General features: G+C 52.6%; 9 protein-coding genes across 9 annotated transcripts; 5 read left to right on the top strand and 4 right to left on the bottom strand.

The window, feature by feature from the left end:
* The first annotated feature begins 650 nt into the window (after positions 1 to 650).
* STEHIDRAFT_120231 (uncharacterized protein) lies at positions 651 to 6,198 on the top strand. Its single transcript, XM_007302654.1, has 9 exons — positions 651 to 750; positions 2,017 to 2,108; positions 2,181 to 2,497; positions 2,562 to 3,416; positions 3,479 to 4,546; positions 4,630 to 5,642; positions 5,725 to 5,866; positions 5,916 to 6,049; positions 6,111 to 6,198. The coding sequence occupies exons 6-7, from the start codon at positions 4,666 to 4,668 to the stop codon at positions 5,813 to 5,815; spliced, it is 1,068 nt and encodes a 355-aa protein (XP_007302716.1). The 5' UTR covers positions 651 to 750; positions 2,017 to 2,108; positions 2,181 to 2,497; positions 2,562 to 3,416; positions 3,479 to 4,546; positions 4,630 to 4,665; the 3' UTR covers positions 5,816 to 5,866; positions 5,916 to 6,049; positions 6,111 to 6,198.
* A 202-nt stretch (positions 6,199 to 6,400) lies between these two features.
* Positions 6,401 to 9,702, top strand: STEHIDRAFT_167383 (Ham1-like protein). The gene is made up of 7 exons (XM_007302653.1): positions 6,401 to 6,427; positions 6,481 to 6,573; positions 6,642 to 6,706; positions 6,772 to 6,877; positions 6,942 to 7,131; positions 7,208 to 9,425; positions 9,486 to 9,702. The coding sequence occupies exons 1-6, from the start codon at positions 6,409 to 6,411 to the stop codon at positions 7,302 to 7,304; spliced, it is 570 nt and encodes a 189-aa protein (XP_007302715.1). The 5' UTR covers positions 6,401 to 6,408; the 3' UTR covers positions 7,305 to 9,425; positions 9,486 to 9,702.
* Positions 9,703 to 10,146: 444 nt separating this feature from the next.
* STEHIDRAFT_138488 (uncharacterized protein) lies at positions 10,147 to 11,259 on the top strand. The gene is made up of 6 exons (XM_007302652.1): positions 10,147 to 10,542; positions 10,615 to 10,641; positions 10,711 to 10,741; positions 10,799 to 10,900; positions 10,974 to 11,043; positions 11,098 to 11,259. Exons 1-6 carry the CDS (start codon positions 10,206 to 10,208, stop codon positions 11,182 to 11,184), a joined length of 654 nt encoding a protein of 217 aa, XP_007302714.1. The 5' UTR covers positions 10,147 to 10,205; the 3' UTR covers positions 11,185 to 11,259.
* Positions 11,260 to 11,863: 604 nt separating this feature from the next.
* Positions 11,864 to 13,640, bottom strand: STEHIDRAFT_120227 (uncharacterized protein). Its single transcript, XM_007302651.1, has 3 exons — positions 13,572 to 13,640; positions 13,435 to 13,499; positions 11,864 to 13,297 (listed from the first exon to the last, which is right to left on the bottom strand). The coding sequence occupies exons 1-3, from the start codon at positions 13,600 to 13,602 to the stop codon at positions 11,969 to 11,971; spliced, it is 1,425 nt and encodes a 474-aa protein (XP_007302713.1). The 5' UTR covers positions 13,603 to 13,640; the 3' UTR covers positions 11,864 to 11,968.
* An 833-nt stretch (positions 13,641 to 14,473) lies between these two features.
* Positions 14,474 to 15,663, bottom strand: STEHIDRAFT_76677 (uncharacterized protein). The gene is made up of 6 exons (XM_007302365.1): positions 15,365 to 15,663; positions 15,243 to 15,275; positions 15,157 to 15,181; positions 14,972 to 15,064; positions 14,819 to 14,888; positions 14,474 to 14,749 (listed from the first exon to the last, which is right to left on the bottom strand). The coding sequence occupies exons 1-6, from the start codon at positions 15,597 to 15,599 to the stop codon at positions 14,672 to 14,674; spliced, it is 534 nt and encodes a 177-aa protein (XP_007302427.1). The 5' UTR covers positions 15,600 to 15,663; the 3' UTR covers positions 14,474 to 14,671.
* Positions 15,664 to 15,905: 242 nt separating this feature from the next.
* Positions 15,906 to 16,402, top strand: STEHIDRAFT_129988 (ubiquitin; the record flags this gene model as incomplete). The annotated part of the gene is made up of 5 exons (XM_007302650.1): positions 15,906 to 15,923; positions 15,975 to 15,992; positions 16,063 to 16,092; positions 16,155 to 16,237; positions 16,318 to 16,402. The coding sequence occupies 5 exons, from the start codon at positions 15,906 to 15,908 to the stop codon at positions 16,400 to 16,402; spliced, it is 234 nt and encodes a 77-aa protein (XP_007302712.1).
* Positions 16,403 to 16,720: 318 nt separating this feature from the next.
* Positions 16,721 to 17,473, bottom strand: STEHIDRAFT_25240 (uncharacterized protein; the record flags this gene model as incomplete). The annotated part of the gene is made up of 2 exons (XM_007302204.1): positions 16,721 to 16,960; positions 17,057 to 17,473. Coding segments are annotated over 2 exons (657 nt in total), but the record flags the coding sequence as incomplete, so codon positions are not given.
* Positions 17,474 to 17,895: 422 nt separating this feature from the next.
* On the top strand, positions 17,896 to 20,218 carry STEHIDRAFT_167378 (uncharacterized protein). Its single transcript, XM_007302649.1, has 4 exons — positions 17,896 to 18,120; positions 18,200 to 18,324; positions 18,382 to 19,828; positions 19,922 to 20,218. The coding sequence occupies exon 3, from the start codon at positions 18,382 to 18,384 to the stop codon at positions 19,822 to 19,824; it is 1,443 nt and encodes a 480-aa protein (XP_007302711.1). The 5' UTR covers positions 17,896 to 18,120; positions 18,200 to 18,324; the 3' UTR covers positions 19,825 to 19,828; positions 19,922 to 20,218.
* A 1,391-nt stretch (positions 20,219 to 21,609) lies between these two features.
* STEHIDRAFT_120223 (uncharacterized protein) lies at positions 21,610 to 24,848 on the bottom strand. The gene is made up of 5 exons (XM_007302648.1): positions 24,737 to 24,848; positions 24,419 to 24,617; positions 22,407 to 24,349; positions 22,252 to 22,372; positions 21,610 to 22,193 (listed from the first exon to the last, which is right to left on the bottom strand). Exons 1-4 carry the CDS (start codon positions 24,825 to 24,827, stop codon positions 22,281 to 22,283), a joined length of 2,325 nt encoding a protein of 774 aa, XP_007302710.1. The 5' UTR covers positions 24,828 to 24,848; the 3' UTR covers positions 21,610 to 22,193; positions 22,252 to 22,280.
* Between the last annotated feature and the right edge of the window lie 115 nt (positions 24,849 to 24,963).

Genomic DNA, 24,963 nt, shown 5'->3' with positions numbered 1-24,963 from the left:
GCCGAACATGGCGCTCAGAACACAAACCTCGGGATGTCTGCCCTAATGAATGACGGTACGACTCCAGCCTAGGAGCTCATCCGAGCGTGCCTTACGCGGACCATCCACGCAAAGGCGATCTGGTGTCTAACCACGACCCCACCGCTCCGAAACTGAAGCATCCGTTCTCCCCGCAAGTCGGACCGAGCGATACGTACTCCAGCAGGTCCAGATACGGTGTCCGCCTTGCACCTCCCGCGACGACCAACCACGATATGCCAATTCTAGCCTATAATCAATACGACAACCAAGGATATTACAGTTATACTTGTGTTCCGAATACCATTCAGACGGACGACATACCAAGATACATCGACACAATCCTCCCACCATCTTGCGGCGGCAGCTCCGGCATTCATACATCGGCTATGAAACGAAAGAGATCTCACTTCGGCGATGGGTTATGGAGGACCAAGCGAGGAAGGGCGAAGTTGTACGCAAGGCAGAGGGTCCAGTGCCGTTGGCAGATAATCGTCGCGTCCCAATATACTGGGAGTTCTGTAAGAGGATCTTCGGTGATATAGACAAGTTGTCGGCCCATATAGAGCTAGCGGGATGTGAGCTGAATGGAGTTTTTGAAGTGAAAGATGAGAATATCGGGTTGGTTCGGTGGATGCGCCCACAGGGAGAGTGTAGCTGAAGGTTGAGTGACGCAGGCAGTCGTGGCACCTGTATTGTGCGAGGGAGTGCAGAAGGATCCATCCAAGAAACCTGTTGAAGTGAATATCAGCGCCGCTGGGATAATATAATTTTCGAAGACGGAGTGGACACACCGCTCGACGGCTACACGTACTCTAATGGATCTATGACACGCCGAGGTGACCCAGTAGCAACGCCACGCAAACGTGTCAGGCAGACCTCCGAACAAAGGGAGCCGTGCCAACTTGGACACGCGGGCGTCGGGCACGGTGGCGGTGGCGGTCGTCATGGTCGCCATGAAAATTTCGCGGCGCGCCGGATCCAATCGTGGCACAAAGAACAAAGAACGGACACGGCACTGTGTTAGTAATGGATGGCACGGCCTTATCCGATCCGCGCTTCTGCCAGCCCTATATAAGAGGGCGCCCAACTTCGACTCGACTTCATCGCTCCCATCACACCCCCGTCTACTCCCCACCATCTGAACGACCTCACAACATCAGCACCGCCTCTGCGACACTATGGATGGTCAATTCGACCATTTGGAGGGAACCAAAGAGCCTTGGTATATGGACTACGACGAGGGTCCCGGGCTTGTCAAATACCCTATGAGCAGCGTGCGCGACGACACGCCCGACACCGATCGGTTCGCTCCCTCTCCGCTCCCACTTTGTGTCAACAACAACCCCATGCCACCCACGGGGACGAGCAATACCCTCATCCTACAAGATGGTCCAAGCGACACATCAGGATCCGACTCTGCACTAATGAGCTCTGCTAGCAAACGAGGCGGCTCCGTCGACATAGTTGCTCCACGCCTTGTGCTCGATGGACCCACTCCAGTTGACGGAAGCGCACAAAGTCAGGCCGAAGTCCTGACCGAGGAATCAACGGGATACGAGGCCGTCGATGAATGGGAATATTCCGATGCCGGCGACGAAAGTGACCTCGAAGTCCCTTCGAATCCCCAGTCAGGGCATGCAGAACCTGTGAACGTCGACACCTCCGGGACATGGATTGACGGATTGATACAAAGTCCAGACCCACTCGGCTACCTAACTGTCTTTATAGAGAATGGAAAGCGCGGAGAGGAGGGATGGAGGTACCCATGCCGGCAACGAGACCATCGCAGCAACAAAGGCGAAGAATGCCGCAAGCATTATGCCCAGCAAAGGGACCTTGTTCGCCACATCGAGACCTACAAGGAAAGGGTGGTCTGCGACAACTGCGGCTCCTCCCTCAGTCGGGATGATGCTTTGCTTCGCCACCAACGCGAGGCCTGCGGAGTCCAGAAACAGAAAAAGCTGCGGCGGAGGAGGGGATAGGTGCGGAACGTACGTTTGAGCTCAGTACGGGTAGTCCATAAATGTTTTGTTTCTTTCTTCTGCGAACTGTTTGACCTTAGAAATCCTGACATGTTCTTGTCTTCTCTAGAAATTGATGTGGCGGGCGTGGCTATCAACTTGTGTCTTTCTTGAATAATAATGATGCAATTTGCTTACTTCAAACACAGACACCTGTTGTTCGTTATCTTTGCAATAGGGGATACGTTGGATACGACAACGAACCCGAGACCCGTCCGAATAAACCGCCGATCGTTACGATGAGATAGGTGGCGCATTAAAGAGTCTTCCGCATAAGGAAGGTAGGAAACAACAACACGGTAAGGCATGTGACTCGATGACAAATAAACGCGTTCTCGTGCGCGTCGCGAGGGTCGACGCGAAGCTCGAACCACAAATTGGTTTCGAGTCAAACACAGACACAGGCCACGGGGATGTTGAAAACACGGATACGGGTATAAGCGTTGTGTCTCGTGCTAGTCCCCGAGTATAAAAAGCACGTCAGCAACGAAAAAGGAAACCCAACCGCCCGCCACGCACCTTCATCCCGCCCCCCACCATGACACGAAGCCCTTCGCATTTATCCCTCGACGGGGTCGAAGACAACTATTCCTGCACAGAGGAGCCTGAGGCCCTCCACACGAATGAATGCAACCACCCTTCCGCCGAGCCTAAATCCCTCAACCCAAACGAACGTAATAACCCCTCCGTCGAGCCTGACTCCCACGACGCAATCCAAACCAACAAATCCTCCATCGAGCCTGGCTCTATCATCGAGATGGGTCCTGGTGACTTGAAAGAGACGGAGCCAGGTTGGATTGATGCCGCCAAAAATCCAAGATTCCAAGTCGTGCCTCCCGAAAGTCGCGTGCGGGACCCCAAGGCGAATTACCCCTTCGATCGCACACAAATCAGAGGTCGCACCATCTACACCCCGAATGGAGATGACCATCCAGCACATCCACCACAACTCCAACAGGGACCCAGACCCCTTGAAGATTATTATACCAAGGCGGCGGATGGATCCATTGTATGGGCAACGACTGAGGAGGAAGGAACCACGCCACCGACGCCCAAGGAGACGCCCAGGGAGACGCCAAAGGCGACACCTAGGGAGATCCTGTGGTGGATAAATTCCCTCATCGACTACCACAGAGAAACATTTCCGGGGTACACAGCAGAACAGGAGAGTGAACTTTGGGCCGAGTTCAGCACAATCGATACACGATGCGAAATGTGTAAGCGAAGGGCCAAGAACGTTTACGAGTTGCAACTGCACCTAGACAGTTGCGATTGGAAAAGGACAGGCGGCCTGGCGATGGACAAGAAGAGGAGAATACGGTGGACGAATGTTGAGCGTAGTAGTGACGTGTGGTATAGTAAGAGGTGTATAATCTGTGGAGACAACTGTTGTGGTCAATAAGGATGACAGTGACTTCGTAGCATAATACGCTCACCATGTGATATACATTTGAATCCGTGCAAACGGAAGCAAATGGGTGTGGATGAACGTACTGACTTCATGCGAGCTCTTCAACGGATTGTATGGAGTGAAATAATATTATTCGTGCGAAGTTTGATGGATTGAGTAATACATGGGGGCGTGCGAAGTATATGGACAAAAACGACGGATATCGGCCCAATGACCTGTATAACATGTAGATATCAGCACAAAACTAACCGACACACCTAAACCGGGATACCTGGATTGTGGACAACATCGAAATTGGGAGAAATAGACGCAAACACAGCCTCATTGAACCGAGGTCAGGATACACAAGTGCAAACTCGAGGCATTTACATAACGCCGAAGCGTCCCGGACGCGTCGTAACATTGGACTCCCACAGTCGCCAGTGACCACACCAGCACCCACAGCTCTAACACGTCAACATCCAGCCTATAACGGCAGCACTCGCACACAATCACGACATGGCAAGTAGCTCGTCCGACACGAGAAGGATTGAAGCCGAAGATGATGAGATCATTGTATTGGGCGCCACCATGCCCGCTTGGTATGTCCATTCTGGGCACAACCAGACATCCCTGCGGCCCCTAATTCCTTCTGCGTACAGCCCAAACGACCAACCCCAACAGGAACAAGGTCAAGAGCAACCTCAAGCGAGACTATTGCTCACCCACGAGATGCTGCTCCACGGAGTAGTGGGCCGCACCCCCGACCATGGAGGGGTGCTCGCACCCACTGACCCTTCTGCACTCGTGAGGCCTTTCCTACTACTGCCAAACTATCGGAGAGGTGTGCTCACCTTCACTACTACCCGACACAGGACGGTGCTAGGCTTGAGTCCACCGAGGGTGCCACCCCGCTTGGCGACGCACAAAGCGTCGAGGCACCAGTGCCCTCCAATGGCTCCCAGGTCCTCGACCACCTCAATCTCTTCTCGGCCTCCCTCGACGACTCTTCTCCCTGGGAACTGCCCACACTTGCACCCACCCTCGCGATTAGCAATGCGAACCCATCCTACTCTTTCCTCGATGAGGCAGATGGCGACACAGCCTCGACTGCCTATTCTGGCAGGGGGACGCGAAATGATGGTGTCCCACTGGTGAGCACCCGTAGCCACAAAGTATTGAAGGCAAGCAACTCACCTCATACCATGCACCTAGGGTCATTTCCCGACTTCGATGCCCGATGTCCCCATCGCACCGTCTGCACCCTCCAACACCGACGCCTCAACGAATGGCGTTGCTCCACCCCACCCCTACTCTTCAAGCGATACGAATGCTATTGTGCCGGACGTGGAGATTTTGATGGAGTATCAAGAGCGCGACTTGGACGAGGGAACGTATTCTCTGCTCTTCGCTCCCAACCGCGGCGGAATACACAACCTCCTCTACACGGGCGATTGCGTGTGTCCAACGGATACGGGACACCCCGCCGTCGACGACAGATACGCTGCCTGCATCCCTGGCATAGACTCCTGGGCAATTCCCTCCCCCATCACGCCTACTACGACTATCCACTCTGACTTCGGTGACGATGATGGAGCCGAGCTCGCACTCACGCCGATTTCCATTCCCGACAATAGTCTGAGTGTGGACGGTCCTCCTGCGGAGATGCGAGGCGATCCACCATTCGAGGGAGAAGCTGAGGCGGAGAGAGCGCGAGGTCGAGAGGCTAAGAGGGTGGAAGTGCAGAGAGAGGAGACGGTGGCAGAGGAGAGCGATGAGATGGCCGCTGCTGCGCCGGGCACGGGATACAAGCGGAAGCGCAACGGGCGGCAGGTGCACCACGCGACTGGGATTGACGACGAGTTCTCCGACGACGAGGTCGTGAAGAAGACCGGTCCAGCCGACAGGAGACGGCGCGCCAACGGGGGGAACAACAACGTCTATGACACGACCACCACTACTACCCCTGGGCCCACAGCCCATTCGACCCGTCCGAAGACTATCGCCCCGTCCAGGAAGGAGAGCCTCGAAGAGAACGGTACAGAGGACAGTACCTCCGATAGCGAGAGTGACTCCAGGGCTGTTCAGCGTGCGGAGATGGGGCAAGAGGGAGTGATGGATGTCGATTTGACTGGGACGTGGGTGGAGGGTCTTGAACAGAAGACCGAGGATGGATACACCATGGTCGAAATACAAGACGAGAGAACAGGCTTCTGGGAGTGGAGGTTCCCGTGCTTAGAGCGGGACCATCGCGACAGAAGCGGCCAAGAATGCCGCAGATATTTCACGCACCACAAGGACCTTGCTCGCCATGTCAAGTTCTACGATGCTCCAGTGGCGTGCGATAAATGCGATGCGGTTCTCAGTAGGGGGGACGCGCTAAAGAGGCATAAGAAGGAGAGTTGCGAGGCGCAGGAGAACAAGAAGCGGAGGCCTGGAAGGTAATAAGCATGGCGTATAGGGCGAATGATGGTGGTACGTACGCCGTGGATACGCACTGAGCCGCTCGAATTTCTTCCCATTTACGTGGACGATTTGGATAACACAACGATATCTGTAGGACTACTCCTTGTTTCTGTTTGAACATGTACGATTATTGGGCTTTATTTGCCCCGTTCTGTTGAATAGTACGGTCGAATGATTGGTGACGTGGACGTATGCGCAATCGATATACGCACCTTCACTAGCGATATCAAGTCCAAGGATACAATCATAGCAAGGATAGTCACACATATTTCAGAAAGAAAACGCGATAAAATTAGGGCCAAGAATGAGCAAGTTCCGAGGACAGCCGAGGACGACGGTGGCGACGTCGACGACGTCGTCGAAGAAGGACCGAATAGGAAACTCGGTTGTGGCCGGATCAGCAACGAGTCATCGGAGCTCGAAATGGTGCCACAGGTATGGCGGCCATCACTGTATCCTTTCGACGTCGAACGCGAGTCATACCAACGTTTCTCTTCGCCCCAATCTACCATGTCTACCAAACCGCTCGGTATACATTCTCAACTTGATTTAGTCAGGGTGCAAGTGCTTACAGACTTACAGTTTTCGTCACCGGCAACGCCAACAAGCTGAGAGAGGTGAAAGCAATTCTTTCCTCGGGCCACCCTATTGCTATCGAGTCAAAATCACTGGATCGTACGTATTTCTCTCGCATATAAATTCTCTCGCATACATGTATTAATCTCACCTATGCGATGGTATAGTGCCTGAAATCCAGGGAACCACACAGGAAGTGGCGATCGAGAAATGTAAACGTGCAGCTGAACTGGTAAAGACGCCACACTACTTTCACAGATGTCTCGCACTCACATCAAATTAAATTTCCACCCCAAGATTGGTGGGCCATGTATCACGGAAGATACTGCACTTTGCTTTGAAGCGTTGAACGGACTTCCCGGTCCATACATCAAATGGTTCCTTGCAGATCTGGGGCACGAAGGTCTGCTCTTTCCATGTCGCTTCAACTTGCACCGTATTCATACTTACCTTTTTTGATCTACAAGGACTCAACAACATGCTCGCAGGATTTCCTTCCAAAGCTGCATGGGCCCTCTGCACATTTGCCTACTCCTCTGGACCTGGAGCCGAAGTAAAATTATTCGAAGGTAGAACAAACGGACGGATTGTTCCCGCCAGGGGAGCAGCAAAATTCGGGTGGGACCCTGTCTTCGAGGCCGAGGAAACGGGGAAGACGTGAGTTACTTTCATTTCTCTTCTTGTCCTTCTAAACTGTGCCATGATGTTGAAATGTGACATGCGGTGTTTCTAGATACGCAGAAATGGACGGAGAGGAGAAAAACAAAATCTCTCACCGATATAGAGCTTTAGACAAGTTGAGGGAGTATCTGAAGAGTATAGACGCGTGAACTTTGCCCTCTAGGGATAGAGGCTTTTGAAGTCGTATGCTGATTGGATTGATGCTTATTTGTGATATAATGGCTACATGATTAGTATGCTACAATTGCTACAGAAGAAACATAACTTGTAAACCGTGTCATCTAAAAGAAGCCCAGCCTCCCGACCCAGATTGGGCCCCCCAAAGCTGTGGATGATATCTTCAGCATACCAAAGCTATCGAACACCAGACGACCATAGCGCCAATCGGACCCGCCATAAACTGAGCCGGCAACAACACACTTTCGCCCCTCGCCGCCGCCTCCTCCACCAAATCGAACTCCTTCTCGATCAACGACGCATCACAACCCCACCCCAACTTCCCGATCTTCGTCCCAAACTCTCCCGGGTTCCAACCCTCGCGCCTCTTATCATTGAACGCCGAACATGTCTCTCTGTCCTTCGTCACGAAGATCCACCAGTCGTGTCCATAGTCGTACGTGACGGGCCCGTCTGCGCCATCGAGGATGGCCGCAGATTTCGTGAAGAGGAATGCGATGAGGCCTACAGCCTGGACCGCGTGCATGATCTTCGTGATATCGCCGGTGCAGGGCTTAAGAAAGACGCAGAGTTGGCGGGGAGATCTGTTCAGAACGAATGATAGATAGTTCCAGGGTCTCTTGGAAGCGTTCCCGAGGGGTGTACGACGTGTCATTGAAACGTCGGTACTTGCACTCGAACGAGTAGTTGGGCAGATTGTCGGAGCAAGTTCGAAGCGGGGACGAGGTTCGCGAACGAGTCGCTGAGTCGGGTCCGGGAGAGAGATGGAGTCGACATCGTCAGTCTGCTGGAGCAACGGCGTGGGAGACCTGCGGAATGATGGAGTTGACTCCCGCGAGTTAGCGATGGATGGGACCGTTGGCGATCCAGGGTGGTTGGACGACGACAACCAATTTGAGACCCCCGAAGACAGCGGCCAGTTGACTTGGCGGGGAGCTCGTGGTGGGGCTTGGGTTGGCAGGTCACCGGCATCCTCATCGTCCTCCTGCTGAATAGTTGCTAGTAAACTTCCGTCCGTTTCGTGGTAGTCCTGGATGAGGCGAACGCGTTCCGCCGAATCCGAGGCAGAAGCATCGTCGAATAGGCCCTGAAGTCCATCGTGATAGTGAAAGTCTCCGACTGGAAGCAAGTGGGGGACAACGTCGAAGTCGCCCTGCGTTCCATGTGGGGTTATTGGGGGTGGGAGAGAACAGTGACTGCTTGTAGGCGAAGGGAATGGAGTGGGTGTGCGCGAACGACAGCTTCTAAAGCTTTCGTTGAGACATTCTTGGCTTGTTGAACCATGATTAGAGGCAGAACAGGGAGTGGAGGTGTGTGGACGGTGATTTCTGAGCTGATCGCGAGCCTCCCGGACTTGGTCCTGGATGGAAGGAGATCGGATGTCGCCAGCGTAAGGTAACAGACTGCGAACCTCACGGCAATGCTCTAGGGCGTACCGTCGTGGGCTGGGCTGGGAGTAAGGAAGATTGCGAATGGCTAGAGGCTTGATTGGCATGGGTTGGACGAAAGCAACGATTTTCGAGGTTTCGCCGCGAGCGAGAGGAGAGGACGATTGTGGTGAGCGAGGGGCAGGGCCGTACGGTGAAAAGCGGGTAGGAGGGCGAAGGATAGATTTGGGAGGCGCCCTATGAGGGAGCGTCTGGCGTGTGGTTGTCGGTGATCCAACATTGCCACCGTTATCCAAAGCACTATCACCGTCTGAATCTAGTGCGTCGTCGCTACCGGAGGACGTCTCATCAGCAACTTGAACGACACCTCGATGGGGGAAGCCGCCCCTGAAGTTGTGCGTTCTGGTAAATGGCCCTCTCCGGGAAAGAAGTCCAGACATGTCATTGATTGATTGTAGGTGGACGTTCCCTTCTCCTCTGTCGATTTGGCTGGAGTGTATAGACTCGGGGGATAGCGGTGGGGATTGATATAAGGTGGGTTCATGAGGCATTTCAGATAGAGTCCGGTCGTCAAGACGGTCCTGATAGTCGCGCAGTGTAGGAAATACCTCTCCAGGAGGGTACAGGTAAGAGGAAGATGTGTTTAGTTTGTGAATACAGTGATCTGAAGGAGTGTGAGAAGTCGCCAAAGATGTGCAGAGCTAGCTGGATGAGCAAGGCTCGTCAGCTTCGACACGGCTACATGTCAGTGATTTTAGTACATACCAGTATGATTAAGAGAGAGACTCGAGAGTGTATTAGCGACTTTCGGCGTCAGCTCTAGGTCAAGATGAAGTGGGTATCAGAGAAGAGATGGTTGGCGTTGACTCGTCGCAGGCTCGAATGATAAGGTATCAAGATCAAATGGAAGCTACAGAACAAGCGCGCTAACAGTTTCGCAAAAGTCTCACACTATTGTGTCAGTGTCAGTCCGTTCAGTGTTCGAATCAGTTCCGACGTGTCATGCCAACAACAAGAAACCATGAAATTTGAAAAGTTCCATTTCAGGCGACAAAAGAAGAGCTCCGGACGTTGCCGAGGGAGTTCTCACGGCCCTCCGTTTGTTTTCCCAGGTTTTCCCATGCTACATACGACAATAACTTGATGACAACAACACGACCGATATGCTTTTACAATTTCTGCCTCATGCAATCTGCTTCACTCAGCTGGTGCGGTCTCGTATCTACAGGTGTCTGGATGTCTGCGGGTCCTAGAAGCGCTCGAATCACCATGCTGCGCTCAGGCGGCTGGGTGGTCAACTAGAAGCTTCAACTGGCGTGTCTTCTGGCCGCGATTATCTTAGGGGCCAGGGTAGCAGCTGCTATATAAACTCAGAACGTTACAGCATCTGGCACGCGACACTTTCACGTTCATGGATGCGGCCATGGTCTTGCCGGGCTTAAGTGTGGACCCACGTCTCACAAACATGCTTTGTTTCGTCTTATCATGGACAAGTCCTCCTTCCGTGTGCAAGCCTCCGCCTCTACTTTGTCTCCTGCGTCCAAAAACGCTGGAAACCCGAAGATCAACGACCAATGGGCCTGGATCAACAGTTTGCCTAACTCTCCTTACCAGGACTACAGCACCATCAAGTTTAGCGGTATCTCGGAAGAGGACGTCCTCCGAGGAGTGAATGTCCTGGCCTTTTTCACGGATGTAATCAAGGGAAAGGGTTGGGGAGCTATGTTAGGTAGAAGGCTCAACATGACGGAAGTGCACGTCCGTGAGGTGGATGGGGGCGGGGTGCAGGCTGAGGTCGTGATTGAGACCACTGTGATGGACGGCACGTCTCGTTCTGCATAACTTGTGAAGAGAATAACGAGCTGACACGGGCCACTGGTCTTCGAACATTCAGACATGCGGAATCCCTTCGGCTCGCTTCGTGGGTTCAGCTATGATCCTCCGACTTGAAATGGTGCTGACAGTTTACGATGACACGATGGCACCATAGATGGATCCTGCAGTGCATGGCTAGTCGACATGTATGTAACCGACTATATCTGCTCGTGATAATCGTCATTGACAGGTATTTCGGTTAGGTGCTCCTCGACACCCCTTGTGACGCTCGGCTTGCTCCAGAAGACAGACAGTAGTGGGATGTCCCAGGCCATGAATCTCATTTATCACGGACTTGCGCCGTTGTGCGTCACATGTCTTCCATTTTGTTGTCCTGTTCCATGGGCTGACCTTTGCGATCCTGATCGAATCCTGTAGAGGCACAGAGCTCAAGATCGTGTCAACCAGCGTTACGAATCAAGGGAAAATTCGAGTGTCACGATGTGAGGTAGGCTCCACCCCATTAGTCGTGTCGCTATAATGATGCCCATATATCAACTAGATCAGAAACAAGAAAACCAACGCTCTGGTCGTATCAGCTATGCACACGAAGGTGGGAGGAGCGGCGAAAGCGGTGGCCAAATTGTAACTCGTCGGCGCTGTTGTACTTGTTGTACTCTCATTACTCTGTATTCGTGGTGTGTACTCGTATGTCTCACTGAGCCAGTGAAAATGAAGCTACTACCATAATTGGACTGCATAATGCTGCAACGCAGGTGAAGTTTGGGAGAGTGAGTCACTGCACCGAAAGATTGGCTCATCCGAGTCGGTGACCACCGCAAGATTGATACCTTGCTTTCGACGCTCGTCGCTCCTCTTCCCAGCCCCGTTCTTCCTTCCTTTCGCTCGGTTGGGCCCTCCTACTTGTGCAAACAGATTACTGGACGTTTTATTCGCTCTCATGCGAGTCAGACCTGACTTCGAGTAAGTTCACACGAGTCGAATAGTTCGAGTGGCGCAGAACGATGCGTTCGAGGTACGATACGTATAGCGACCTCATCGATCCACATTCCGCACTAACTCTTGCGACTTATCTAGGTAAACGCAACAAAAGCGGCTATACTGTGCAAGACCCTATTGCGAGTGTAAGTAAAAACTCTTTCTTTCCTTCCTTTCATATGTGTTACAGTTCAGTATGTACAAAGGCGACAGACAGGACAATTCATGAACAGTTTTCCGCTCTTGCACTTCTCGAGGGCGACAACAGGTGAGGCGTACGTACTCCTCGTGTGCCGCGCGCTGCAAACTGCTCGAGCGCCTGCTCCCCTTCACCGTTCGATGACTGTGACCCCTCCGCACCTTCGGCAGGCTATCGCCTTTGTCCAAACTACTTCATCGTCTACTCTCAACCTCCTCAGGTTCGTCGTGGTCCTTCAGGTACGAGGATGCTTTCGCACCTGTTCCTTGTCGCTCTGATGGTCTCCGGCTCTCTTCTTCCCTTTCTGGGTGGTCTTGGGAGGCTGGCGTTGTGGATTGCGAGAGGAAGATTGGTTAACCTGGGTTTGCATTGTGCTGAGTGCGCGGCGCGGGTCGCTCGGTGCAGGGGGGACGATTTTTAGGGAGCCTTCAAGAGGAGATAGAGAAGTGATGGATGTGGCGTTCGTTGCGGGCGATGGCGCGGAGGACATGAAAGTGGCGGCTGGTGAGGCGGATGTGGCAGCGGTGCCCGATGTATCCTCCCTTTCTTCCTCCTGGCTGTAAGCGCTATCCCGTTCCGTCTTGTCTTCTTCGTCGGTCGGCGGACCTTCGGCGCCGTCCCCGTCCACTTCTTGTCCCTCTAGTCGCGCCTCTCCTCGTTCTTGCTCTTCTTTCTCCTCCTCCTCCTTTTTCCGTTCTTCCCTTCTCTTGCTTCTCTCCGCCCTTGCAGCATCTTTCTGTTCTTTGTCTCGCTTCTTTCTCTCCTCTTCATCACTTCTCTTTGCTTCGGCCGTTCCTTTCTTCTCCATCCTGACCTTCTCGTCTTTCACCTTCTTGTCTCCATTTTTCTTTTCTCTCGCCTTTTCCCTTCCCATATCCTCTCCTACCCTCCTCTCCTCTTTCCTTTGTTTCTCTCGTATCGTCTCTTTTTCATCTCTCTGCTCCTCGTCTTCCATCGCACTATCCTCCTTCTCCTTCCTATCCACTTCTTGGGCTCGCGCTAACTTCTGACCCTCCTTGGTTGATTCGGTTTCGGCAGTGTGGTCGCACTCTGGCAAGCTCGGATCGCAGTCTGTAGGTTCGCCGTCCGGACTCTCTTTGCCAGGGAGATCAGCCTCGTCGTCTGTGTCCTTCAGATCGGCTAGAGCCTGCGCAAAAAGCTCGTCAAAGTTATCGAACTGTTCATAGACCTTCCGCAGTCTTTCAACTATGAACTCGTCGGTGCGGCCTGTGGGCGGCGATAACAAGTCCTGGTCGATCCGAGTCCAGTCTTCACCCGTGTCGGCGATTTCGGATGGGGAGTTGTCCATGGCCCAGGCGACGATTTTGAGAAACCCGGCGCTTGTTTGAATATGGCGGAAATTCTTCTTGGACCACGGCAAGCGCCATTTCTCGAACATCTTGACGATTATGAACAACACTTTGTGTTGGATGGTCATTTCGTTGAGCTGTGACGCCTCGACGTAGGAGATAGTGGCCGCAATGTTCTGGACAGGGAGGTCGGCACTGAACACTTCCTCGACGGTTAAAAAGGGAGCGTGGTGAAGAGGCTCAAAATCGGCCTCCTACGGTCGCCAGATTGTGGGTCAAGGACGCAGGGATCCGCAAGAGAGCAAACGGGGAAGATTGAATACGTGATTCGAGAGAAGTACGGTCAGAGTTAGATATTGCGAGTGGGAGAGGGCGGGAGAGAACCACTCACAGCCTCTCCAGACACATTGTTGTCTTCATTGTTGTGAGAGCTCGAATCGTTACTCGTCGGCTCGGCTGTTTAGTTCATACATTGCGGTAAGTAAATCAACACCGTTGCTTAGTTCTATAGGCGTGCTTTGTCCTCACCTCTGGAATCGGACTGGCCTGAGCTCGACATATCAACGCTGTTTCCCGTGGATTCGGTGGGTTGGACTTCCTGTGGAGAGCCGGAGGGGACTACTTTGTTGTAGTTGGTTGGAAGATTATCCATCGCGGTGTGAATTCTTGGGGTGGGCACTTTGCTGCGATGTTGGATTGTGGGGGTTGAGAATGACACGGCGGGGGCGAGGAGTGTGTCTCAACCGCGTGTTATCGTTCAGACGGAGATCGTTCGGAGTTGACCATGTTCTCTTCCTGGATATCAGTTTCGCGCTGTGAGTAGGTTGTAGAGCAGTCGATTATCGTGCTCGCTCTGTAGATTTGAAGCAATACCTTTTTTTTTGGTCGCGGTGCAGGTGGTCAGGTATTATCGTGTGATTTTTTCGGGAAAAAACGATGCTTTGTTGGCGTTGAGCCGATTTAATCGTCCTGATATCTCGTTTGTTGGACCTACCTCAACACTTCAGGATGATTCAGGCGCCGATTAGAAGGTGGTGTCATTACCGACATCTCGGACGTGTCAGTAGCAAGTCATGTGAGGCACCGCCAGAGCTCGCCACACATACTTGGCGTGGCTTGCGCTGCAAGACGGATGCACATTAACCTCCTCATAAACAATGCAAGCACATACCTTGTCCTCGCGGAAACTAGGCCCACAAAGAACAACCACGATAAATTTGCCTCCGCGATACCAAGCTGATTTGGTTCGGTTATAATGGCGGATCCAAGTGCTCCAAGTATGGCCCGTGACTCATGCCCGAAGGTCTTTCGTGCCGATGTGCTGCGAAGATTCAGCAACGGGGAAAGATCGAAATAATGAAGACAGGTTCTTGAGATGGAACAGGGAAGTATCGGGCAGGTCTGTGTGGCGAAAGTTCCAACAATGAGCCACGAGTAACATATCCTCGGCACATACGTATGGCATGAATTCAGATGCAGATGAATTATGCAACAGTGCCGCATGATACGAGTGCATAAGAATAGAGATGATCAATAAAAAAAAACCCCCGCTCAGATGTACGGGGTTGAAACATAATATATTGTGAATAGGCCAGGGTTATTTCAAGGCGCCATGTCGTCCTGTTTGGTCATAGTTTAGAAGGAGATGGTTCCATCTTTACGTGAACTCCTGATGCGATGAGTCTATTATTTGTTGTGTCCCATATCTTGAAGAAGGGTCATAAAAAGCATATGCCTTGAGAGTTAGTTATCAACGAATAGAGATCCATACGTACTTCAGAACGAGCAGACATAACGCGAGATCCGACCGCGATTGTCGTGCTTATGATCTTCAGATGAGCGCCGCTAAAAAGAGCATGTAAGACACGTGAGCGTTCTGGCCGTCGGTTATAGTTGAAATGTGACCTTCTTCAAGGAAGAAGACATACACTTTCGCAGGCGCGTGATATAACATGTTTATGGCCTGTGAAACACCCATGGTGCCCGTCTCGGTGAGGAGAGTGAATGGGAGTGACGAGCAGCTGAAAAGACAGAGAAACCAAGTCAGAAACATAGATTGTAACGCCGACATGTCTTAGAGCTGCTTCAAGTCAGAAGTGACATTGTTACCTACCTGTCAATCAGAAAGGCAGAGCATCCTGACGACGAATACGGTGTCTGAAATCAAGAGAATGCGTATAAAATTGACGTAGCACTTACCACCGTGCACGTTACCCAGTACGTTGGTCATTTCTGTAACGATTCGGAAGAAAGCAGCTTGTCAGAACGATGCGCGCTCTGAATGTGATGAATGAAGAAATCATGCTCAGAACAGGACCCACCCTCCTCTACGTCTAGTTCACAAACGACGGTCGCCTCCTTCTTAGTTGGCTCGTTGATTCTAGCGTTCAATGACACCTCAGTTATCCGTGTCCGTCTGAGTATCGAGTCCCCAAAGCCTGAGCCTCGCGCCATGAGCATGTAGAACGTGCCAGTTACCCGCTCCTTCAGCTCCTGCGAAGCTGATCCTGGGACCGGTTCTTTCGCGAGTTTCTGCCAGTTTATAGGATTCGACATCGCGGTGGTGAAGTTTTCACTTTCTGACACAGATAAAAAACCGACGAAAAGGAAAGAAGACGAGCGTATACAGGAGGAAACAAAGTCTCTTCACATGTTTCAGCGATGCTGAGCGAAGTCGCCGGTCGTCGTGGGCCTGACCAACGGGGAGTGGAACGAGCCGTGCGGCCGGGTGGCGCTGATCCGAGCTTACCACGTGCTCTGAGATTTGCCTGATTCAGAACGCGTTCTCCGCGCCACACATCTTTCAGCTTCTGCTGACTCCTTCACTTCCAACCACCACCGCCCTCGCCACCCGTAATCGTTATGTTGATCAAAGTCAAGGTACGCGTCATCTATTCTCTGGGATAACTGTGTGCTCAAGTCTTGTTGTAGACCCTGACAGGGAAAGAGGTATGGGCAAACACTTGAGTTCAGTGTGCACGCGCTCACTTTTGTCTTTGTAAACCGCGTCGATGTATAGATCGAGCTGGACATTGATCCCGATGACAAGGTGTGCACCATTCGATATGTTATGTTGCTCGTGAAGAATCTGAGCGGTCGTGCGTGAAATAGATCACTCGTATCAAGGAGAAGGTCGAGGAGCAATCCGGTGTGCCACCACCTCAGCAGCGGCTGATCTTTTCGGGCAGGCAGTTGTTCGTCGATCTCCTCTACCCTTTCATTCTTTTGAATCGCCAACTCATGTGATTCATGTAATCTTCCATGGTGGATATAGGGCTGACGACAAGTCCGCACGGGACGTTAACATCCAAGCCGGCGCTGTCCTGCATCTCGTCCTCGCTCTTCGTGGCGGCAACTGAGCCACTCGCACCTCACACTTCCTGAACCGCATGCTCATTAACCACGGGGAGTGTGTCTTACACGATGTCAGGGCAGGCATAATTACCCGAAGACGAAGAAGGAGTGTATAGATGATGTTGTAATGCAGTCACCCCACGCTAGTACGTTGTTAGATACGATCGTCTCAATTCGCATTTGCTTTCTCGCATTCTTGTCTGTCCTTTGTTTGAAGAGAACGGTGGCCCCTGGTTGATCGCGTAATAATCGGTGTTTCTCGCATGTCCGTGGGGTGACCGCTAACACTCTAACACTACGAGGCTATGTAAAGACGCGTCTGATCCCCCCACAATCTCCGCCCCCGGCAACAACCATCTGAACGTGATACTCAGCCTTTCGCCTCTCGAGATATACTCCGCCACCCGCCTTGGAATCTCATCAAGGCCCACACCCGATTCGCGCTCTACGAAATCCTCCTCTTTCTTTTCGATGCCATGCGTCCATCGATACCTCGCATCACCAGACATCACCAACACACTCCTCACGGGTAGATATAGACCCCACCGCTTCCTCTCACCATCCTCATCCATATACCCGTCATCCCAGGTATCGATATCCTGACCCGTCCCATATCCGCCTTTCTCCTCGCTACTACTCGCTCGTCGGAAGTCCATCACGCATCCACTCCCGAGACTGACCCCGATGATCCCATCACCAAACCTACCCAACAGATCCACGTGTGGTGTGATACCTTCTCCGGGCCTGTAGAGGTTTATGATCGCCTGCCGGGCACGGGAAGGCTCCGATGAAGGTGGAAAAAGGAGTTTATGGATGTCGGATGGGAGAGATGGGCGGAGCAATTCTTCGAGGTGCAAAAAAAGCGAATGGAGGAATGGAGGCATGCCCGAGTTAGATGGCTTGGTGGAGGCATCGGGAGATGAGGGGTCGGTAGCGCGTCCGAAAAGCATAATTTGATTCGTGGATGGGTTTTGAAAGTATGTGGTTTTGCATTGGTGTAGGACCTGGTCGGCCAGTCCGATGGGCAGTTGGATGTAAGGATCGAAGAAGAGGCCAGGGATGGGAGGGGCAGTACGACAGGCTGCAGGGATTATATTGTAGTGGTTTAGAGTGCTTGGTGGTTTCGCACGTGTAGTCGGAGGTGCTATGCTCTCGTCGTTTATAGGGCTGTCAAATAGCGAATCTCCGTCTGTTGAAGCATCGTCTAGAGCATCGTCGTTATAAAAGAGGGAGTCTCCAGACGGAACGTGAGATGCTTCTACTGTCGCATCCCCCGAGGTCGTGATCGTAAGGCTGAGAGCTCGAGGTTTTGGGCGTTTGGCACCTAGCGAAACACAGTTCTGACAGGATTCTGGCTCAGCCTCGAGTGGCCTTTTAGCTGGCCTGCAGTGATCATGACTGGTAGGCATTCGTGAAGGTGCGTGGTAGCAGTGTAAAGCAGTGTTTGCCAGTGGCCACAACATTCGAACGACGCCACGAGTTCGATGCCAGACTGGCCAATGTGGCGGCTCTTGAGCTTGACTAGCATCGCTCACTTGTCGCTCACCGTATCCTGGTACCATACTTACTGCTGGCCCACTATCCTTTGTGGAACATCTATTTTTCGAAGTTCTCCTTGGCACATTTTGAGCTTACTCTGACCTCTCCAAGTCGCCTTCCACGCCTCAGAGACGAACACAGTGCAAGACGGTACAAAACGGAGTCGAAGATCGTGACGGTGACGGTGCGCCCGAGTCTAACGTATCATGATCGCGGGAGGAATACCGTGACTCACATAAGATGCCTCCTTTTATCTACTGTAGGAAAGCTAGAGAGGATTCACTATTGGGCGGACGAGTGTGACAAGGTTAGCCTGCCACGACTGCGTCAACACCATCTGTTTGCCACGAGTAAACTGTAGCTCAAGCTACTAGCTTGACCCGGGATAGTGTGTAATCCCCATTTGCCTTTTCTCGTTTATTTAGTACTTAAATGAACATCTCAGATGTCACGACGTTTTCCTCCTGAGATTCTCTCAGCGATCTTTCTCCAGAGTCTTCCTGTCCGTGACCAGACAAAAGCAACCATACCTCCGAGCCATGCTGTCATCTTGACCGGAGTTTGTCAATACTGGCGTGCCGTGGCACAATCGACACCTTCCTTATGGACAGACCTCGATCTTCCCAATGCGCCCAAGAAAGCGCAGGCACGCGAATCGTTCTTCCAGGTACTCCAAACCTGGCTCTCAAATTCCAAAAACCAACCATTATCGCTCTGCTTGAGCTCGCTAGAACGTCGGCGATCTGTCGTCAGGCAGTATCTCTCCATCCTGTGCTCTTATTCCGTGCGATGGAAGAACATCATACTCATACTGCGATGCGACGGCGACCCGGATATTATTCCCCCAATACCATCAGGCTCACTGCCTCTCCTGGAAAGGTTTTATTACAGCGATTCCTTTCTGACAGGCATCACCGTTGACCGTGACTACGGTGTTCCGCCCACTTGGACCCTCAAGGATCACCTCTCGTCTGCCCCCCACCTTCATGAAGTCCAGATTCGGCACCCGTTAGCGTTCCAGCTATTCCCTTCGTCATCCAGTATTACCAGCATTAGTTTGGATCTCGGGGTGAATACATTCCACAGGATGTTCCACCTTGGGCGTCTTCTCACCTCGCTCTCGATCTGCGATGGCCTCGAAAAACTGACTGTCACATGTCATGACTATCAATCGGATATCATCGTCGATAATGAAGGCATATTTCCTGCCTTCATCCGACTTCCACGAGTTTCCTCACTCACGCTCGCAATTGGGTCCATCTCGCTCATATTCGGTGCCCTCATGCGCGCTCTCGAGCTCCCGTCCTTGCGTGCTCTTTATTTCGATTCCAATGGTTGGCTAAGCCGCGAGCTCCCAACATTTCTCGCTCGCCACTCGCACATCGAAGGATTATTTGCGATGAACGACATATTCTCTGCAGCCATGACATCGGTGTTCGATCGACTTCCCCAACTTACCACCTTGGCCACGGAGGATCTGAGGAAACTTCCCAGTACATTGCTCAGAGAGCTCACCTTCGTATACAATCTCAAGCCCGACGGATCCAGTCCTCTACACTCCGGTCGCGTCATCACACTGGAGCATCTCATCATTTGCTCGGTCCATCCAGGAATGACAGCGATACATGATTATCCACAAACCGAGTCAGAGTATTATGATCGTGTCATGCGGCTTGTGCAGAGTCGTTGGCGTTTACCTACCAATGCACTCGATTTTGACGGAAGACCTATGGAGCGATTAAAGTCCTTCAGGATGCGGACGAAGGATAAGGTGGATATGATGAACGTTGCCCCAAATGTGTACGCGAAGCTAATGCAGTTTCGGGAGGAAGGGCTGGAGGTGGAATTTGGCAATATGGAGGAGTTGAAGACGTTTGTGATGCGGTGATCGTGTGAGTTTTCCGATCCGTCTTGCGGAGTCTTCGACGCTGTGTCCACCGGATTGACACTAACCCTCACCAATCTCCCCCTGTCCACTCATTCAGGGTGTTGTCGAAGAACATGATGTATAGACTGGTCTCTCTTCTAGTCAGTTACGGGTGCGATCCATCTTAACTGCTAAGAAGTGTCGATTTTTTTCCACGCTACGCTTTTCCTTTAGTGTTACCATGTATCCCGCTGGGTTTGCTTCTCGAATCCTATCTCGGTTCGAGATTTTCGGTCGCATACATATCTAGTTGTTTGGCCGTGGGCATGGTTGCCAGATTTTCCCGTGGCCCCAAGCCAAGCCTTTGGCTTACTAGTTGTGTGGCCCCTTGTTTGTGGACAATAATAACACGTCCTAAGTTATATGTAACAAAGATATCTAAGAGGTAGTGTATGTCGAGATTTGCGCGTTGAAGCAATAGTTTTTTATACTCCTGAACACGATGTTTACACTCACAGTCCGGTAAACAAACAGACTTTGCCCAAAGGCAAGAACAATGCGCCACCCGCGGCCGCGCCAAACTGACGGGTTCAACGATGTCAACGCATTTGATTCCGAAGGCGGCGTACAATTTGTTCGCAATCTACTTCCGAGACCAGTGGCCAGGACTCGATTCGCAATCGACGCACTCCCTGTGCTGTTTTTCACCACATAAACTCATTGCTCGCAGTCTGACTTCGTACCTACACCGAGTCCAACTGTAGTCTTCCAACGCCATCGCGAGACTGACAAGCGGTGTAAGTATTATGCACTTCATCCTCGGAGTCACCATTCGTACATGTTCGTTTGAGCATTCCCGCCAGCGCAGGGTCAAAATCTCATGGAGAAGGTCAAACTGATGAGATTTGAGTAGAAACACGTATTTGCCATGGTCAACCGATTTCCGCCCGAGATATTGTCGGAAATATTCCATCTCAGCCTTCCCGTTCGCGATCCGACAAGAGCAACCATATGTCCAAAACTCATCATCGTCCTGACTCGGGTCTGTCGATATTGGCGTGCTACTGCACAATCGACGCCCGCGTTATGGTCTGACCTTGATCTCCCCGATGCGCCTTGGAACTCTCGCCTACGCGACAATCTCTTCCAAGCGCTACGGACCTGGCTCTCTTATTCCAAGAACGAGCCTTTGTCACTCCGATTGGGCTTGCTGAAACATCGCCAGCATATTACGAATCAATACCTTTCCATACTTTGCGAGCATGCATCGCGATGGAAGAACATCATACTCATGCTTCGATGTAACGGTGATCCGACCGTCATACCTACGATGCCGTCGAATTCATTGCCTCTCCTGGAGAGGTTTTGCTACGGTTATGATTTCGTAGCGGGTGTAGATTGGTACCGCGAGAACGATGTAGTCCCTTCCGCTTGGACGCTCAAGGACACCCTTTCTACCTCTCCTCGCCTTCGGGAAGTCGTCATTCGACATCCTCTGGCTTGCCAACTATTCCCCCCATCATCTCATATTACTAGCCTTACCCTCGACCTCGGCACTATGGAATTCCCTCGGACTGTCCACATTGGGCGCCTTCTTACCTTACTCACGAGTTGCAATAATCTCGAGAAACTGGACTTTACTTGCCTCGACGATGAAGATGCTGACATCGACATCGAGATTGAGGGTTTTACTACGTCCACAGTCTCCCTTCCCCACATATCCACGCTCAAACTCGCATTGGGCTTCCACTCGCAATTATTCACCCGCCTCCTCCCTATTCTGGATTTCCCCGATCTGGCCAGCCTCGAGATTGAGTCCATACGGTTCGGGCATCCGCTGGGCACCAAGTTTGTCGCATTCGTGACTCGCCACAAAGACCGGATCAAGTCTTATATCTCGTTCAACGACACCCTCTGCAACTCCTACTTATCACTACTCGTTGGGGACATGACCAATTTGTCCACCCTCGCTATCGCTGTACACAAGACCTTTGCCTATCTGATGTTCGGACGACTCAACTTCGAATACCCCGAAACTCACAACGGATACCACCACCTCAGTAACGAGTGCCGCGGCACCTCTAATATCGAACACCTCATTTTGACCTCCCCTCTCAGGCCGTTTCAAGATGTTCGCAGAGATAGGACATACTACGAGGCCATCGTCGGTATTGTGGAGGGCCGCTGGAAGATGCCTCCCAATGCAGTCGATTTCGATGGCGTGTCGTTGAAGCCTCTGAAGTCGTTCCGGATGCTTGCGCAGGATAAGGTGGAGATGATGAAAACGGCACCGGAGGCATTCACGCGACTCATGGAGCTTCGAGATGAAGGGTTCGTGGTGGGCTTTGATGACTTGGAGGATTTGAGAAGGGTGGCGACGCGATGAAGAGGTGAGTCCGCAAGTACATCTTCCACTCCCTCGCGGTCATCAAACGCGGTATTTGTCAGGTACGAGGGCTTGGAAACCATAATACAATTTAGTTCAGTTTTCGAAGTACATAGCAAAAACTTGAGAGAAAAGCATAGCCAGAAAAAAGAGCTCTACAAAGAATTTTACCCACGAGGCACCCTCCACCGTGTTTTTTTTGCAGCAACAACCTCACTCGCACCCTCCAACATCATCTCCGCATTCCTCTCAAGATACGCAACGACTCTCTTCTGATAATCCTCCCAAAGTGCGCGAAATTCCTCACTACTCCCATGAAAGTTCTCTTGGTGCGTCTTCTTCCCTGGCACCAAACCCCACATCTTCGTCAGGCACCTCCCGTTCCTCCGACTTTTACACTCCTTCCCTTGGGGACACCAACCAGGAGGCTGCCTCCTCGACACCTCGAGCGGAACATGCACGTCTAGGCACTTGGCGCCATTTTGCAGTTTCGAGCACCCGAGGCGCTCGGCATAGTCCTGACATACGATCGGAGGATGCCAGGGGCCGTGTGTGCAGTCTTCTGGGTGGTTGGCCGTGTATCGAGGACATTCGCTCCCCTCCACACAGACGTGAGGCTCTGCACGCTTGACGGCAATGTCGCCGGCGAGGTCGCCCGGCCCCCCGTCGGTATCGTTTTCCGGCAATACGACAACGTCCTCCTTAGTCTGCTTCTCCAATTCCGCCTCTATCCCCGTCCCTATGTCCGCCGCCTTCCCCTTCCCTTTATCCACCTTGCCCTTGGCCTTGTCATCGGTATCGGCACTCTTGACGGACTCGGTCCCGCGAGGCAAGCCTGCTCTATCCCTCGCCCAGTCAGCAGCCCACCACGACGCCGCGAGACTGTCCTGAACATCAGCCAGTTTGTTCACGGTTCGAGGATTTCGGTGACCGTGAATGGGGCCGATATAGTCGTCGTCTTCGTGGCAGGGCGGGGGTGTATAACCGTCAGACTCCGAAACCGTCGAAGGCGCAGACGAGCTGGGCCCAGAGCGTCTTGTAGTGTCCGTGTCGAGCTCCGGGACGTCGGGGTGAGCATTAGCGTTGGGGTGGTGAGATGAGCGAACCAGTGACGATAACCGGACGTTCTCGTAACCGGGCAAGTGCGAATACGTATCGCCCTCCTCATCAGTCGGAAACGCAGATGAATTGGTCGCAGAGGGGTCTCCAGCGTCGGCGTCGGCGCCACCGACAGCGAGAGTGACAGTGACAGTGACATCGCCTTCCTCGAGCTCGACATATTCGGCGGACGAACCGCCTAAATCAAAAAAACCAGGTTTGGAAGACGGGCTCAGAAGTGTAGAGTCAGGCGTCCAACCTTCTACGGAGGGTTCGGAGGTGAGGGTTACGTGGACGGCTTCAAGCTTCCGGAGGCGTTCGTATGGAAAGGACTCCACGGTGTGTGGCTGGGACGACGATGAGGCGGGAAAGGCACCCTTCAGAACATCGTTCACGCCGGCGCGGTAGGAGAATCGCGCTGCGAGCGGGTCTGCGTTGGAAGACGCTAGAGGGACGCGGAAAGCCTGCGCCTGAGGAGTGCGAGACGTGGGCCTTGGAAGTGTTGGTGCCTTCTTGGACTCTGTTTCGGCGGCATTGGTGGATTCGGTGGATGGAAGTTTGACGGAAAGGCTCGTCGACGATGGTTGGGCAGACGTATTGGTGTGCACGACTGGCGTGGGCTGGTGAGAGCGCGCGGGTTGCGCGGGTTGCTGTACTGTCGCCGGTGTAGGCTGGCTAGATTGATTCGTCGACGACTCGACGGATGCCGTAGAAGAAGGGTTCCGAAGATGCTTCGGCTGGAAGGGTTGTGCTTGAGAGTTCAAGGGTGCGGACGAGAACGAAGCCAGTTGCGTCTTGGGAAGTGTGGCCGATGGGTTGAGGGGGTCATAATCGAGCGGCAGCGCATGTTGAGTACGGACTTGACGTTGACCTTCAACTAGATCGTGGACTGGCTGTTGATATGGTTGTCGTTGCTGCTGCGGAGGCGGCGGCGGCCGCTGTGGGAGATGGGGTGGGGCCTGCCGTTCGAATTGTTGAGTGCGTTGCTCCAACTGATGCTGTGGCTGGACTTGGACGACGTCGTGCTGTCTGTGTTGCTGATACGGCACCTGTGCACTCGAACTGGGATGCGAAAACGAAGAATGATTCGCCGACGAACGAGACGGCGCAGAAGAGTGATGCTGAGCGTACGGTACAGGATTATGGGCCACAACAGGAGCCACGTGCACGTCCTCCGACCGCGGCGGTGGCGCGGCTTGTTTCAGCTCATTCGCGGATTCGAGGACGAGTTCCTGGTCGACGCCCCAGCCAATAATTACTCGGCTCGGAACGCGATGCTCCAGCAACGCGATGACTATCCTCTTAGCTTCGAGGTGTTGCTCAAGTGACACTGAAATGGCGAGGAGAGAGGACGAGATACGAGATAGAAAAGTGAAGAAAAAGCAAAATAAAAGAAAAAGTCAGCACGAGGCAAAACACGAGGCAAAACATAACGTGGGGAAGACGCACTAGTACTCGCGGGGCACGTGTGATTATCCTTGAATATCTTCAACTGATACTGCGCAATCGTCAAGGGTGGGGAGAAGTGAGGGTGCGCCATTGTATGACCGACTGCCATGGGCTTTTCAGCGACATGAGGCTCCGATCGAGCCGGAGGAGGAGGAGCAGGAGGTGGTGGTGGTGGTGGTGCTAGCGGTGGAAGTCGTGGTTCGGGTGCTCTATCTCTCTGGTCCCAC

Source organism: Stereum hirsutum, assembly GCF_000264905.1.
Source record: "Stereum hirsutum FP-91666 SS1 unplaced genomic scaffold STEHIscaffold_5, whole genome shotgun sequence".
Lineage (NCBI taxonomy): Eukaryota > Fungi > Basidiomycota > Agaricomycetes > Russulales > Stereaceae > Stereum > Stereum hirsutum.
Note: the sequence above shows the minus strand (reverse complement) of the source record. Positions and strands in the feature narration are given on the sequence as shown.